Source organism: Acomys minous (genome assembly GCF_964271855.1).
Source record: "Acomys minous genome assembly, chromosome: 16".
Classification (NCBI taxonomy): Eukaryota; Metazoa; Chordata; class Mammalia; order Rodentia; family Muridae; genus Acomys; species Acomys minous.
This window is the reverse complement of record NC_140498.1, coordinates 74,233,172-74,249,347: the sequence shown is the minus strand read 5'-3', so window position 1 is coordinate 74,249,347 and position 16,176 is coordinate 74,233,172. Positions and strand designations below refer to the sequence as shown.

The 16,176-nt window shown below is 51.3% G+C and overlaps 2 protein-coding genes across 3 annotated transcripts in view; one reads left to right on the top strand and one right to left on the bottom strand.

Moving 5' to 3' along the window:
* The window catches only part of BAZ1B (bromodomain adjacent to zinc finger domain 1B), a 64,139-nt gene extending 54,289 nt beyond the window's left edge, over positions 1-9,850 (top strand). Inside the window, exons 15-20 of one of the 2 annotated variants that reach the window (XM_084764561.1) lie at positions 1,682-1,829; positions 4,220-4,341; positions 7,232-7,362; positions 8,316-8,419; positions 8,610-8,963; positions 9,442-9,850. In XM_084764561.1, the coding sequence (XP_084620687.1) occupies positions 1,682-1,829; positions 4,220-4,341; positions 7,232-7,362; positions 8,316-8,419; positions 8,610-8,963; positions 9,442-9,445 (863 nt within the window). In that variant the 3' untranslated portion in view covers positions 9,446-9,850. Of the gene's footprint in view, positions 1-1,681; positions 1,830-4,219; positions 4,342-7,231; positions 7,363-8,315; positions 8,420-8,609 lie in introns of both variants that reach the window. The other variant, XM_084764560.1, reaches the window with a different exon arrangement.
* A 700-nt stretch (positions 9,851-10,550) lies between these two features.
* On the bottom strand, positions 10,551-15,860 carry FZD9 (frizzled class receptor 9). Its single transcript, XM_084764636.1, has one exon. It carries the CDS (start codon positions 15,625-15,627, stop codon positions 13,849-13,851), a length of 1,779 nt encoding a protein of 592 aa, XP_084620762.1. The 5' UTR covers positions 15,628-15,860; the 3' UTR covers positions 10,551-13,848.
* Between the last annotated feature and the right edge of the window lie 316 nt (positions 15,861-16,176).

Genomic DNA, 16,176 nt, shown 5'->3' with positions numbered 1-16,176 from the left:
GCAGTCAGCACCATGCTGGTGAGCATGCATAAACATCTGCAGTGGATGGCTGAAACAGCTGCCCAGTCTTCAGTTTATACAAGTGTGTCCAGCAGAGGGCACTGTTTGCTCATTGCACACCCAGACCTGAGTGCAGAGCAGAGCATTCAGAAATGAGTTTTGTTTTTGGTTTTGGTTTTTCAAGACAGGGTTTATCTGTGTAGCCTTGGCTGTCCTAGACTCACTTTGTAGACCAGGCTGTGCTGAACTCATACTGAGCTCTTCCACGTGATTTACTTCTCCTTGACTAGTGCTTCCCTATGAACTATCAGTGTTCAAAGAATGAAGCACTGTAGACTCAGTTGCTGCAAAACTGACCTTGAAAGATGGTTGGAAAAGGAATTTAATCATGTGAAGTTCACACCGTATGTTTTTTAATATAAAGAAACCAGGTCATAGTCAGGCCGTGTTGGTGCCTTTAATCCCAGCACTTGGGAGGCAGAGACTGGTGGGTCGCTGTGAGTTCGAGGCCAGCCTGGTCTACACAGTGAGTCCAGGACAGCCAAGGCTGCACAGAGAAAACCTTGTCTCGAAAAACAAAAAAAAATAAAAATAAAAAATAAAAGAAGAAGAAGAAGAAAGAAAAGAAAAGAAACCTGGTCATTGAGGACCCAAGCCAGAGTTTTGGGTTCACAAAGAACAACAGACTCTCCAGCCATTTCCTGATTTTTGTTGCCTTTTGGTTAAAATAACCACACTATCGAACAGCTTTCTTCCTTCCTTTCTTTTATTTATTTATTTACCTACTTACTTTGACATGGGGTCTCATTTTGTAACTCTGGCTGGCCTGGAACTCAAAAATATCCACCTGCTTCTGCCTCTTGAGTGCTGGAATTAACGGAGTATGCCACCATGCCCAGTCACCTCTTAGTAAATATTAATTGTCCTGCCCTGATTTTTGGTAGTTCTGAGAAGGTGAGTTAGGAACTCTCCCTAAATTGTCCAGTTTTCAGAAAATAAATGCATAAAAAGATAAAATAAGAACAGGCTGGAAAGATGGCTTAGTTGGTAAAACACATGCACATAACCATGGGGTGAGTATAGTTCCACTGCTGCATCCACATAAATGTAGACTGGGAATTGGTGGCTCAACTGTCCGGGCTCCTAGGAAATAGAGACAAGGGGATTTCACGGAACCGGTGTTCAGCTCTGGGTTCAAGTGAGAGACCCTGTGTCAGTGTATAAGGTGGGAGGCTGTGAGAATAGGAAACCTCGGGTCAGCCTCTGCCTCCACACATGCACACACACAAGAGCGGCCGACTTTGATGCTATCTATGTACCTGCAGTCTCATTACTTGGGAGGCAGGGACAGGAGGATCTCCCCAAGTGCCAGGTCATTGTGGGCTATGCAGTGAAACCTTGTCTTAAAAGAAGAAAAAAGGAGCTGGAGTGATGCTTAGCCCTCACAATGCTTGTTGCTTTTCTGGAGGACCCATGTTGGACAGTTCCTGTAACTCCAGCTCCAGGGGCTCTGGAGCTCTCTCTGACTTCACAGGCTCTCAAACACACGTGGCATACTCTCCCACAGACACACACGGACAGAAATAAAAATAAGTCTTTAACAAGAAAAGATAAGTGCTATGCTGCAGTGTTTGTTTTGTTGTGCTGCCAACAGTGCTGTGTGAGTCTCTTGTCTCTGCAGGTGAAGATGACAAGCTGATCCTGTGTGATGAGTGTAATAAAGCCTTCCACCTGTTCTGTCTGAGGCCGGCCCTCTATGAAGTACCAGATGGCGAGTGGCAGTGTCCAGCTTGCCAGCCTCCTACCGCCAGGCGCAATTCCCGTGGCAGGTGAGAATTTTTTTTCTTTTAAAAATAAATGGGGGTGGGGTGTGGTGGGGATATAGCTCACTGGGTAGAATGCTTTCTTAGCATGTACAAAGTGCTGGATTTGGTTCCTAGTGCTACATAAGTCAGGCATGGTAAGTGCAAGCCCATAATCCCAAACACTAAGAAAGCGGAGGCAGGAGGATCAAGAGTTCTGTGTCATCTTTGGCTACAAAGCAATTTGAAGGACTTTCAGGGATATATGAGAGCATTGATAAGTTACTCAAACTGTTTCCAAGGAGCTTTAAGCTCATTTGGGTTCAAAGCTTGGTCATTTCTAGTGCAACAACAGGAGCTAGACACTGTCATATGACTTTGGTTTGTGTATGTGTTGTTTTAACTTTACTTTTTTACATGTATGAGTATTTTGCCTGCATGTGTGTATACATAGTGTGTCTGTTCATTGTGGAGTTCTGAAGAAGACATTGGATCCCCTGGAACTGGAGTTGTGATGGTCGCCAGCTCCTGTGGGTGATGGGAATTGAATCTGGGTCTAACAGAAGGACAGCAAGAGCTCTTAACTGCTGAGCCATCTGGTTTTGTTGAATGTTGATGTTTCTGCTTTTCGCTGTTAGCCCTGTGCCCCTCTAGCCCTCACTTCTGTTTTGCTTTTTCAAGACAGTGTTTCTCGGAGGTCTGTTTGCCTCTGCTTCTCGAGTGCTGGGAATAAAGGCGTGTGCCACCACTACTAGCTGTCTCTTCTGGATGCACCCCCACCCCACCCCACCATTTACAGTTTTTGTTTTGTTTTCAGTGTGTGTGGGTATTTTGCCTGCATCTATGTCTGTGTACTACATGTGTGTCTGCTGGTTGTGGGGGCGAGAAGAAGACACTGGATCCCCTGAAACTCAAGTTAACAGATGTTATGAGCCTCTTTGTAGGTGCTAGGAATTGAACCTCAGGCCACTGAAAGAGCTGCCAGTCTTTTAACTCTGGGCCATCCCTCCATCCCTTACACATCTCAGCAACAGCATTTCCTGCCTTTACCTCCTTGCTTCCATGAGAGCTGCTCCCTTCCACAGGCAATCACTGCTGAAACTCTGCAGCCAGATCACTGCCTTGCCTCCCACACTTACTCTCCTCTGCCTGCTGTCTGTGGACATGAGCGTCCCTTCATCTGTCTTACATATTTATTAACTGGCCAACTATTACCAACCCGCTGTCAGCTATCTGTGAATTGGTCTCCTGCTCATTCTCTGTAGCCCCTGCTGGCATTCCTCCCGCCTGGCTCTCAGCTGGGCTTCTTTGGTGGCTTTCAGCCCCTGTTCTTCCCCTTCTTCCATCTGTGGCTTCTCACTAGTGAGATCAGAGCAGCATAGAGAAGACAGAACTGTTTTGAAATTTCTAGTCTTCCTCTTGCCTCTAAAACTAAATTCAGACTCCTCATCCTTATTTTTGAGACTCTTGACACATTAGACTTTTTCTCCTGTTTGTGTGCTTTGTTAAAGACTATATTATTCTTGCTGTCTCTTGCTCCCCAACATCTAGCATCCTGTCTGTCCAGCACTCTCCACACTCTCCACTGGGTAAACTGCCTGGGGCTAGGCTAAAATCACCTCTTTCAGAAGTCCTTATATCCTTAGAATGAATGGGTTCTCCTCCAGGCGGCCAACGCCCACCTAGGACCTCCTTGACTGCCCATGCCCTGCAAGTAGATCAGTGCTTCATTCTGTTCTGGTGTCAGGAAAGACAAGCCAGCACCTTTGAAGCACCTAATATTTTCCCATTACTGCTGTGGCCTTCTGCGTTGGCATTTGAGTTTGTGAAAGGGCATCCTTACAGGACTAGGCCGTCTCTCTTGGAAAGGGCAGCACTGTTCATCCCAGCCACACCGTAACAGCCTGGCTGGCTTAGTTCTCGCTCTCACTCCTCCACCACCTCCCCTGGAGGGACAGGAGGCATGCTGCTCTGAAGGAGTGCTTAGGACCAGCTGTTCTAAGCTGGGATTAGTTGCTTTGTTGTGTGGTCATCTGCAAATTGTCTCAGCTCCTGAAAGAGAGCCATGAAGGTGGGCAGTAACACCTGTCTGGGCTCAGTCCTCCCAGTCCACCTCTGAGGCAGGCAGCTTTGGTGTCTGGAACTTCACTTCTCTGGTTTTCTGTGTTTCTACTGCTTGAGAGAAGCAGAGGCTGCATTTTGTTCTTTGTCCATTAAGCCCCTTCAGGCTGAGCAGAGGGAGGCACACTGCTGAAGCACAGTAGAGGCCACTGCTGTGCTCGGGGTCTCTCCCCTGACTGTCAGCTCCATCTGCTCCTAACTGTTGCAGACATGGGCTTGGGGGTGGGGGCTAGCTCTCCTTAAGCCCTCCTGACTAAACTCGAACTGTCTCTCTACTTGGCCTTTCCTTCCCATAGGAATTACGCTGAAGAGTCTACCTCTGAGGACAGTGAAAGTGATGAGAGTGGTGATGAGGAAGAAGAGGAAGAAGAAGATGAGGAGGAGGAGGAAGAGGATTATGAAGTAGCTGGCTTGCGGTGTAAGTGTCCAATGAGGCATAGTTGCCCTCAGTCTCTCACACTGACCAGAGAAGCCTGACTGGCAAGAGAAATTGAGCACTGCCATTTTGCTCCCGTCCTCTTCTCTCTTAGGACTGTGAGTGACTGAGCCCATGTGTCTATATTGGCTTTCAAGATGGTGGAGGAGGAGGCAGATGGGGTAGAAGGATGGATCAGCAGTTAAGAAGCCATACTGCCCTACCACATGACCAGTGCTCACTTCCCAGTATCCATGTTGGGCAGCTCACAACTGCCTAAAACTCCAATTCCAGGCTATCTAGGACTCTGGGCATCTTCACTCATGGGCACACATATATATGTACATACAGACTCATACAAAGATAAAAATCAGGGAGAAGTTGGGCTGGTCTCCTAGGTGTCAGCCCACAGCAGATCACTTGCTCTAAGATCTAGTGGGGCTGAGGGGTTCAGGTCTGGCCCTGTCTGTGCATAGCAACAGTGACCAAGGGGCGTCTTTAGTCTGTGGTGCTGGGCTGGCTTCAGACACTGGGTTTGCTTCTCTCATCACATATGTTGATCGATGCTCCCTGGAGTGTACAAGTGCCTAGCTTTGCTAGTTTGAAAAAGGCTGGCTGGTTTTCTCTAGTCCTTTCGTAGAGGAGGTGGAAAGGCTCTAAGTATTGTCACTGACGAAGCAAGCCAATGGCTCCAGCCAGCCTTTCAGCAGGATCCTCTTATAGGCTGGTAGAAAATAGACCGCAGATCTCAAGAGTAATGCAGCTCTGAAGCTGTGCTGTGAGAAAAAGCGTGTGTTGGTATGGCCATGTCCTGCTGTAGCAGTGCATCGCATCCCATGTCCTTGTGTTCTGGCCTCCGTGCCCGCCCTAACTGACTTTCCTCCCTCACATTAGGCACGGCTATTGCGTGATCTTTCCCATCTTACTATGTAGCCCTGGCTGTCCTAAAAATTGCAGTATAGGCCAGCTGGCCTCAAATAAGCAGAGATCTGTCTTGGCCTTCTAAGTACTGTGATTAAAAGGATTTTCCCAAAGCTGTCCATTCCAATGCCTCCTCACTGGTGGGATCACCGACATGTGCCACCATGTCACTAGGTATGAATTCAGATGTGCCTAGGGCTAGCCGTCCTATGTTATGAAGGGGCTCTCATGACAGATGGTATGGGTGCATTGTCTGGAGATAGCTCTGAAGGAGAGATAAACATGTTTTTTATTTAAATCACAAGTGGGAGATGAGAAAAAGACTTATGAAAGAGCAGGTGATGTTTATCCCCTTAGAAGTCGAACCACTGTGTAGGGGAGATTGGCTGTTAATCAGCTGAAAAACATCCTTGAACAAATTCTGAGAGGAGGTCTAAATGTGAGCCAAAAACAAGAGGCGGGGCTTTGGAGACTTGGGATGGTTTTGACTGTTCACTGCTCCACTTGGAGACCTTCCTAGAGAGCACCGCTCGAGGGAAGGCTTCCGGGCTCTGGCTGAGGTTCCGGGTTCCGGTTGCTCCAGGTTCCAGCAGAAGAAATCCTGCTGATTATGCCAGGAGAATCGTTCCTTGGAACTGATATCCTTACGGTTTCATTACTGTATTCTTTAATCTTCTTTTTCTATTGTTTAGGTTAGTCAGGTTATAAGTGAGGTGCTTTTTTTTTTTTAAAGATTTATTTATTTTATTGCATATGAGTGCTTTATCTGCAGAAGAGGGTATCAGACCACATTATAGATGGTTGTGAGCCACCATGTGGTTGCTGGGAATTGAACTCAGGGACCTCTGAAAGAGCAGGTGGCGCTCTTAACCCCTGAGCCATCTCTCCAGCCCAAGTGAGGTACTTTCAATTAATAAGTTCATAATAAAATATATTTGCTAAGAAGATTGAGCCTACACAGCTCAGAGCAGCATAGAGTTGCTTCTGTTTATTTTCGTGCTACTGATGGTGTCCCACCTCTACCCCATGAAGGCAATAGTTGTATCTGGGCTTCTAACGTTATTGTCCAGCAGAAGAATCCAGAAAGTATTTGACACTTTGGAGCCCTCGGTGTGCTCAGCCTTTCAACCCACTGTTGTTGGTTTCCTGGCTCCCTGGTTTCGGCCTAGCACCTGAGCCTCAGCTTCTTCTTCCTCATGATCCTTGTCTGGAGCTAGAAGCCTTAAAATAGCCCCCGGAGGGTTAGCATGGTCCCAGAATAGAATGGGAAGCATCATTCATTGATTCTCCGTATGGCTGCCTCTCTGAACACATTCTCTACCCACATGTCATCTCCCCCCCAACACAGTATTAGCAAGGAAAGGTCGTGGAAAATGGTTTAGTGGAGGAGAAGCCTTGAGTTAATCCTTGCAGAGAATGTTCCCAAGGGCATCCCAAGGAATGTTGGTTTGCCTGTCCCTGAGCACCTGTCAGCCAGACACGAGGAGTCTAAGTGCCTTCAAGTTTATTCTCTTCGGTTGTTCCAGGCAGGGCTCCTAGGGAAGAGTCCTAAACGACCATCGTGCTTTTCAGAAACGTGAGGAAGCAGGTCCTGACTTGGATTTGCAAAATCCTTTGACCCGCTGCATGAGTGAGCTTTTCACTGAGAACACTGGGTAATGAGCTTAGGGTAACTGGAAATTACCCAAGGTCAGAGTCCCTTTTTCATGGAAGTAAGTGCATGCATTCTCTTGGGCTAAGTCTGGGCTGTAGGAGAGCCATGCTGCCATGTTAGCAAGCTTGTTACCTGCTGAGTTCCTTGACATAACTGATAAAACTGAACCAAATGGACACAGGATAGAAGTGCTGAGACCTGGCCTTCTGCCACTCCAGAAAGTCACTGCCCGTTTACTCGGGTGGTGTCGCCCCTCCCCTACCGAGCACACGCCATACTACTCTGAGTGCTCTGCTCTGAGCCCATGTTCTGTTTCAGTGAGACCTCGGAAGAACATCCGAAGCAAGCAGAGTGTCATCCCTGCAGCAAGGTCAGGCAGACCACCGGGTAAGAAGTCACATTCTGCCAGGAGGTCACGGCCAAAGGATGACACAGAGGTTGATGAGCTGGTAAGACTGACTTAGCCTCCTCTAGTCTTTGTATTCTTTATGTTCTAGTCCACCATGAGGAATTCACAGTGCAACAGGTGGGAGCCTCCCCTCCTCTCGGGCTGGGGGCTGAGACAGCAGATGGATGGGCTCTGGGCAGACTAGGCAGCAGGCCCTCCAGGAGCAGCTATGCCCGGCATCCTGCCTAGCCTGCAGACAGTCTCCCCCTAGTTAGCAGCAGCCTACAGCTCGTTAGGGACTTTAAAATAGTGTCCATGTGTCTCTGGTGGGCCCAGAGGGGTGGGCCTCCCTGTGGGAATGCCAGCAATGCCAGAGCCACGAACTGCTCGGCTTCAGCCACAGTTGTTATGAGGACATCACCCCACCCCTATGTTCATCGGCCGATGTCCTTTTAGTTGTTCACTTTTAATCTCAGTTGGGCGCAAAGAACAGAAGGAACCTCTCGGGAACTGGCTTGTCCTTGCAGATTAATTTGGGCTTGAGGACATGAAACAAGTTGTTATGTAGAGGAACAGTCCTTAAAGTTGGCTAGTGCATTGGCTATGGCTGCCTGGAATGGTGCCCCACCTTGTATCTCCTTAGTCACCTCCTCTAGCAGCCAACTGAGCAAGGGAGCCACACCTCCTGCTTTTCCTCCTAAGCATAGCCTAGCTGGCCTAAGCTGGCTGCTAGGGTCAGCTGCTGCCTTACCTTCTAGATTGCTTTGTTTATGCCCATAATCCTGGGTCCATCGCTCCCAGGGTTAGTGTCCAGTTGCTGTGGTCCTCTCCAGCCACTCTCTGTTCTGTTGACGGGCACTCGCTGCTTGTCCTCTGCTGCTTTAGTCACTGTCCCTCACTTGCAGATCACCCAACTTTGATGTCCAAGCAGATGGGGGGGGGGGGGAGAGTGTGTGTGTGTGTCCTGTCTACTCTTGTAAGTCCTATTGGCACACTGCTTTTCTCTGGTGCTAGGTACTTCAGACCAAGCGAAGCTCAAGGAGGCAGAGTGTGGAGCTGCAGAAGTGTGAGGAGGTCCTTCACAAACTGGTGAAGTACCGCTTCAGCTGGCCCTTCCGGTAAGTGCCACGCCCCTCAGGCGGCCCTGGCCCCTCCTTTTGAGACACATCTTGGCAAGGGAATGGGGAGTGACAGCCCTTTGAAAGTGAACACACCTGGTCTCCTGGCTTGGCTGATCATGGCTGCAAGCATCTTGGGGCTGGTGGTCCTCTGGCTGGTACACGTTTCTCACTTGGTGTTTTCCTACAGGGAGCCTGTGACCAGAGATGAGGCGGAGGACTACTATGATGTGATCGACCACCCCATGGACTTCCAGACCATGCAGAACAAGTGCTCCTGTGGGAACTACCGATCTGTGCAAGAGTTCCTCACCGACATGAAGCAAGTGTTTACGAATGCGGAGCTCTACAACTGCCGCGGCAGCCATGTGCTGAGCTGCATGGAGAAGACAGAGCAGTGCCTGCTGGCTCTACTGCATAAACACCTCCCCGGCCACCCCTATGTCCGCAGGAAACGCAGGAAGTTTCCTGATCGGCTCGCTGAGGATGAAGGGGACAGTGATTCAGAGTCTGTTGGACAGTCCAGGGGACGAAGACAGAAAAAGTAAAGAGGCAGGGCCCTAGTGAGGGAGCTGAGGAGGGGGGATAGGAGGATACCTCCAAGGGGTGTGGGAGAGGCAAGAAAGCTGGGAGAACTTAAAGAGGAGGTGACTAGCATCCAGAAATGCCTGCCATGCCAAGCTTGGGCCTTTTTCCAGCAAAGCCAAGCTCTTGGAGAGTCTCATACTGGCCTGGTGAACCTTGCCCAGAACAGCTAGCAGCAAAAGTTGGGCCTCACCCTGAGTTCTGAGAGTTGGGAGAAGCCTAGGTATGGCCCTGCCCTTCGCCGCCTCCTCCCCCTTCCCCTCCCACCTCATCATTACAGCAGTGCCAAGCCCCTGCTCTCGGAGAGGGTGCTGTGCCCCACAGTAGGAAGGAGCATCATCTGGCCGTGCTGGGTGAGGTGTGGATGATTTTGAATTTATATTTATACACAGTCCTATTTCTCTATGTCCACACTGTCTCTTCCTCCTCCCTCTCAGGTGACAGTATCAGCGAGTGCCATACAGAATTCTGTGTTCACCAGCATCTTGGGACAGTGTGGGCTTTGAGTTGATCGTGGCAGAATAGAGGGACATTTTCTGGAGCTGTTCCTGGGTGCCCTCTCCATTGTGGCAGCCCTTCCACACCCTCACCCAACTCACCGTCTCATAAAGAAACAAAGCAAACTAAGGCACTTCCCATAGAGACTGGACTCCTGCTTCTAATCATGCTATGACCTTGGCGTTGATGGGTCTGGCCACAAGGGTGTTGGAGCCTAGCCCACCCACAAACCAGACAAGCCCTTAGGGAGCCGAAAGAGAGCAGGAAGAAGTGAAAATGTTTAATTTTTTAAATTGACTTTTGTAGTTATTAAAGTTGCTTGTTTCCGCAGTGATATTGTATAAAGAACATGTTGTAAAATACTTGTCATTTTGCTTTGGCACATGTACAGTACAGTTTCTATGATACGTGTTCGCTTTGTTCCCCTCAGAGAGGCCTGTGGGCAGCAGGAGCTGGCGTTGGAGCCCCCTCTCTGCCCTGGCAGCACTCTGCTTCCCGTGGGTGCCTGCTCCAGGGCCCACTCTGCAGACCTTGCACTCCTTTGGAGTGCATCTCCCCAGTGGACAGTGGATGGCAGTTGTGTCAGCATTGGGAGGTGGTGGCAGGGGCCAGCTCCGCCCTTTATAGCCAGTCTAGCCTCGTGTTGTATTTAGGCAAAAGTTTGTAGTCTGCTTTCCCTTTTATGACAGATTTTGATAAAAATACAAATCAAGGTTTAATTTTCTTTCCTACCAATTTTGGATTTGGAAAATGTGAGCCCCTCAGCTCTCCTTATTTAAAGGAAAAGAAGCCCACCAGATCAAGCAGGCTCACCACTCCCAAGACAGGGCAGACCTCGGTGTGGCTGAGTCCTGTCCCCGCTCCTGCAGGCTTGGCTGGGGTGCGCACTAATACACCGTGATCCCTGGCCCTGCTGCCTCCCTGCTTCTTACCCTGGCTGGTGTTCCCACTGCAGTGACATCTGCATGGTGGCTTTTTAAATTGTCTTAAAGGAGGAAGGGCTGCAGTAAAGGGTAGACTTGTAATAAATTAGAATTTCAAATAAACATTATGTACTTGTGTTTATAAAGAATAGACAACTCTGATTTTTGCTCTTGGGGCAGTGATGGGCAGTGCAGCCCTTGGAGTGGGGTTATTTCAAGCACGAACAATACAGTGGATTTGTATGGAGTTGGCTCTGCAGCTCTGTCCTGCAGCGCCTTGTTTTCATTGTGCTTGCTTTTTTCTTTCTTTCTTTTTTTTTTTTAAAGTCACTGAGTTTGAGTAGTTCATTGCTGAGAATCAGCCTGTTAATGAGGTTGGAAGGCTTTGCCAGGCCTCTGTCACGCTACAGAAGCAGTCAATCAGGAAGGGAATCAGACGCAGGTCTTGCCACTGACTTCCACCAGCCTGGCCTGCACTGAGCACACTGCAGGAAGCAGCCCTCTCTGACATCCTCGCCAGCTCACTCCTGAGTGTCATTCATCCCACATCTACAGTCTTGTTCCTCTGTGGATGTGGGGCCATGTCATCCTCCAGTGAGGACCCTCATTCTGTCCTATGCCCTCCACCCTTTCCCCAAAACATGGTTAGTGTACCTAGGTGGCATCTGGGTGTTGGAGTAGCTACTAGACGGCATTCCTGTGGAGGCTGAGGAAACAGGACCAGAAATTCAAGGCTGGCCTAGGAAATGTAGACCTTGTTTCAGAAAGTGACAAAGACACAGCACAGCGTTACATCCCCTCCCACCCCCACCCCCTAGTTTCTCTAGAAGCCAACACTGGTCTTGTTTCCATTGCACAGACAACCAAGGACCGATCCCTTGCTTGCCTATGACTGGCAAGGATAGGGGTGCACTGATTGCCCATTAAATGCACACCTCAGCCCAGCCCTTACCTTCCTGTTTCCAGGTGTATGGCTGCCAAAATCCTGTGTGGCCACTAGCTTCCTGCTCCCAGCGTGGGCTGTAAGAGCTGCTCCTCATGCCAGAGAGCCCTTGCCTGAGACACAAGACAAGGCCACTTCCTAGGACAGCCTGGGGGTGTGGCTCCCCAGCAAAGCAAGAGTAGTGTGCTGTGCAGCAAGTATCTAGTTCATATCACGGTTCAGTGTATACACTCTACTCCCAGAGATAACGGCTTGTAATAGAGGTTTTGTGTTTGCTGCTTCTCATTTTACCAAGATTACAAAAACACATGAAGTGAGGGCTGAGGCGTAATAAACAGTTTTTTAAAACTTCCTTAGCCAGCCAGCTGGGAAGAGGGTCTTTAATCCCAGCACTCAGGTGGTAGGGACGGGGAGCTCTCTCAGTTCCAGGACAGCCAGGGCTATGTAAAGAAACCCTGTCTCAAAACGCAAAAATGGAAAATCTGAGGTGCTGTGCTTACTTAGCTGGCTAAGCGTAGAATGCATCCAGGCATAGTGATTATGATCGTTGTCTGTGGGACTGGGGAGATGGTACAGTAGGCAACAGCACATGCTGTGCAAATATGAGGACCTGAGATGAGTCCCTCCTCCAGCACCCACAGAAAAAGCTGGGTGTGGATCAGTGAGCTGATAGACACTTAACATTCCTGGCCTATGTACACACTTGAGAGAGTGCACACACACAGTTTGGGCTGATAGGAACTCCATGATGACTGCACATGGCACACAAGTTTACGTGGTGTTTTTCCAGACCCACACACATGTGCCAACAGCCCCAGCACAGCTGTGCATGTCCCTGTAGACCTGCCTTATTCTCACAGCACTCCAAGTTCTATAGCTTATGGTGGGTGAGATGAGCCACAGTTCTCACTGAACTCAATAGCTCCCTACCTCTAAGGCTGTCTTCTACCAAGATGTATGCATAGTCCAGGCCCATCTTCCCCTCCATCCCAAAATAGGTAGTTGGGGCTCCAACTACCAAAGACTGTTTTGTTGTTAATGAGGGGTTTCAATGTTAATGTTGTAAATGCTATTTTGTTTTCTAAGACAAGGCTTCTACCTTGCTAAACAATAATTCTTTAAAGAATATTTCTACATCAAGTTATGGGGTATGAGAGGGTGGTGGGAAGTGGGTCTCCCCTACCATGCAGGTTCAAGGGATTGAACTCAATTTAGACTTGAACTTGGTGGCAAGCAGCTTTACCTGCTGAGCCTTCTGGCTTGCCCACTCCCTTTTGTATTTTGATTTTTTTGTCAAAAGTCTCATGTAGTAGGAGTTGCCTGATCTTGAATTCCTGATCTTCCTGCCTCTACCTCCCAAGTATTTCAATTACAGACATGCTCTACCATGCCTCTTTTAAGCTGTGCTGGAGATGGTACCCAGTGCTTCATGTATGCTAGGCCAACCTGCCAACCGAGTTGTGCCCCCAGCTCCCAGCAATCTTCTTCAATAATGAGGATAGCCATCCTCCAGACTCGGTTGAGGAGACAACTTGGAACCTGTCTAACTCCTTCGCTTTTTTTTTTTTAATAATAAACATCTTATTACATTTATTTACTTGTGTAGTGGGCTACAGTGCACATGTGGAGATCAAAAAATAATTTGTGAGTTGGCTCTCCCACCATGAGTCCCAGCGATTGAACGCACATCCTCAGCCTTGGCTGCAAGCACCCTTACCCATGGAGCTGTCTTGCTAGCCCTGACTCTCTTATTTTCCAAAGCAGAGTGAAAAAGAGAAAGCTTACCTGTTTCCCCAAACACTACTAGGGCTAGAGGCAACCGTGTGACACCCAGGCATTCCTCGGGGTATTCAGGAAGGCGTCCTTGTTCCACTTCAGAGGCAGGGGTCTCAGTCTTCATCCAGTGCGCGCAGGCGCACGCACGAATGCATACACACGCGCGCGCGCGCACACACACACACACACACACACACACACACACACACACACGCCTCAAGCAGTCTAGGATACCTATAGTGCGCCAATGCCTGTGGAGGGGAACTTCCTCCTTGACAGGGAGCCAGGACATGGGTTAAGGGATGAACCTCCCGCCTGTCACCCCCAGTGCTGGTTGTGAAGTCTCTCTCCCTCCTGTCTTGTCTTCCCTCTTTCCAGCCCAGGCAGGACACAGCAGTGCCACACGAGGGTTTATTCCAGTCACAGTTCCAGAGAAACGCTACAATAAATTACATCATTAAATAAACTCCGCACTGGACCCTGCCCCTTCTTACCCCTTATCATCCTGGGACCCTCTGAGGACCCAACTAGGCCAGCTCTGTGCATGACTGGGCCCTGAGCCTTACTGGGTCCCCACCCTAGTCCTCAGCCCTGTGTCTCACTTGCCTGACCTTGACAGCTGGGCAGCTGTTAGTCAGCTGTCTCTGAAGGGGGGAGGGGACAGCAAGGAGGGAGCAGGCATAGCCCCTAGCCCAGCCTATGTCCTAGAGATGTGTAGGGCTCTCCAGAGAGGGGTCTGTCTTAGTCATGTGCAAGACCACCGTGGGAGCCTTGTAGTGACAGTGGGTACCACGGCCATAGCCCCCTGGGGTTCGGCAGGCCTTGGCCCGGGCTCGGCCAGCGGCCATTTTTCGGTAGCACAGACTCTGCCAAGTCTGGAAAGTCTTGGAACTCCATACCCAGACTCCACTGGTGATGCCCACCACCAAAGACATGAAGATTTTGAGCATAAAGACAGCTACAGTGGGCACCGAGCCCCCTGGCAGCGAGCAGTCTCTCCGGCCTCCGGGCACTATGGCAGCAGTGCACGGTTGCTCTGTGGCCCGAAGGCGCCAGAAATCCATGTTGAGGCGTTCGTAAACGTAGCAGACAATGACGCAGGTGGCTGGCACGGTATAAAGGATGGAGAAGACCCCGATCTTGACCATGAGCTTCTCCAGCTTCTCTGTGTTGGTGCCGCCCGTCTTCATAATTTTGCGGATGTGGAAGAGAGCCACAAAACCGGTCAGGAGGAAGCTGGTGCCCAGTACCAGGTAGCAAGAGAGGGGTACCAACACGAAGCCAGTGAGAGCTGCTGGGTCCATGTTAGCCACATAGCAGAGGCCCGTCAGCTCATCCCCGGCCACCTTGCGCAGTGTCAGGACCACAATGGTCTTGAGTGCTGGCAGGCCCCAAGCTGCCATGTGGAAGTAGCTGCCATGGGCCTCAATAGCCTCGTGGCCCCATTTTTTGCCTGCAGCCAGGAACCAGGTGAGAGTCAAAACCACCCACCAAAGTGAGCTGGCCATCCCGAAGTAATAGAGCAATAGGAAGACCAGGGTGCAGCCTGTGTTTTCCAGGCCCTCCTGGATCACATACAGAGCCCCTGCCTCCTGGTCGCAGGCCACACTCTGAGCACCTGCCACTGCTCGGATCAGGAAGGCCAAGGAGTAGACGTTGTAGCACATGGAAAGGAAGATAATGGGGCGCTCGGGGTACTGGAATCGGTGAGGCTCCAGCAGGAAGGTGAACACGGTGAAGGCCGTGGAGAAGAAGCACAGCGCGGACCACACAGCCATCCAGACGAGCGCGAAGTCCTTGTCGCGCCGAGACCAGAACACTTCGACGCCCGGCCCGCAGCGCGGAGCGCAGGAGCGACTCTTCTCCACGTACTGGAACTTCTCGGGATTGTCGCAGGTGCCACCGCTGCCGGGACCTGGGGCTGAATCTCCCGGTGGCTTCGCGGGCCGAGGTGCCACTGGCAGCATGCCCAGGCCCTTGTGGGGTTCTGTGGGGCCTGCAGTAGCGTTTTCGGGTGCCTCCATGCAGAGCGCATGAGGGTCGTTGCGAGTGGGGAGCCGGGCGCAGTCGAGCGAGTCGGGCCAGCCGAAATTGAACTGCTCCATGATGGGGGCGCAGCGCAGACGAGCCTGCTCGCACATGGGCCGGCAGGCGGGGATGGGAGTGGAGACCTGGTCCGTGCACATTGGGGCGTAGAGCGAGCAGAGGAAGAAGCGCAGGTGGCTATGGCAGCCGTACTGCACGAGAGGCGCGAACTCGGCCAGCTGCGCGGCCGCCTCGCCCTGCGACGTGTGGCCCAGTAGGTTGGGCATGCGAGTCAGATTGTAGCCGATGCCCCGGCACATGGGGATCTCCATCGCTTGGCACGGCGCGGGACCACGGCCTCGCTCCGGATCGAAGCGGCCGATCTCCAGCGCCGCGCCGCCCGTCGCCAGCAGCTGCCACAGCAGCAGCGCCCCGCGGAGCAGCGGTGGCACGGCCATCGCCCCGCGGCGCGGCCGCCCGGGCTCACTCGAGCCGGTCCATCCTGCGTCCCGGGATCTGCGCGCCACGTCGCGGGCCGCGCGCCATCTCCCGGTCGCCCACGTGCGTCCCGGAGCGCGCGATGCCTTCGGAGGAACAGCCGAAGCCGAAGCCGAAGCCGAAGCCGAAGCCGCCGCCGCCGCCGCCACTCCAGCCAGAGCCGGCGCGGTCTTTGCCGCCAGCCTCCGCAGCGCCGAACCCCCTGAGGGGCGTGGTCAGAGGGAAAGACACGCCTGGAGGCGGGGCAGCCTCTCCGGGCACGCCCCCGTCGCGCTTTAAAGGTGCCGCGCCTCTCTGCCACGCAGGAGGTGAGTGGGCCATGTCGCGAGGCAGCTCTTCTTGCCTTCCACTCTTTTTCACACAACCCCCCCCCCCCGTCCCCGTGCATACTCTCCCTACGTCAGATACTCCCTTTTCTTCCCAGGTGGGAGGGGATCATCTCAAGGTCTCCAAGCCCCAGGCAAGATAGTTGTGGAGTCCTCAGGGTATTTTTGTTGCTCTTGTTTTTG

Bases quoted from the DNA above. Each gene is read 5' to 3' on its own strand.
- FZD9 (XM_084764636.1), bottom strand. From the start codon at position 15,627: ATGGCCGTGCCACCGCTGCTCCGCGGGGCGCTGCTGCTGTGGCAGCTG.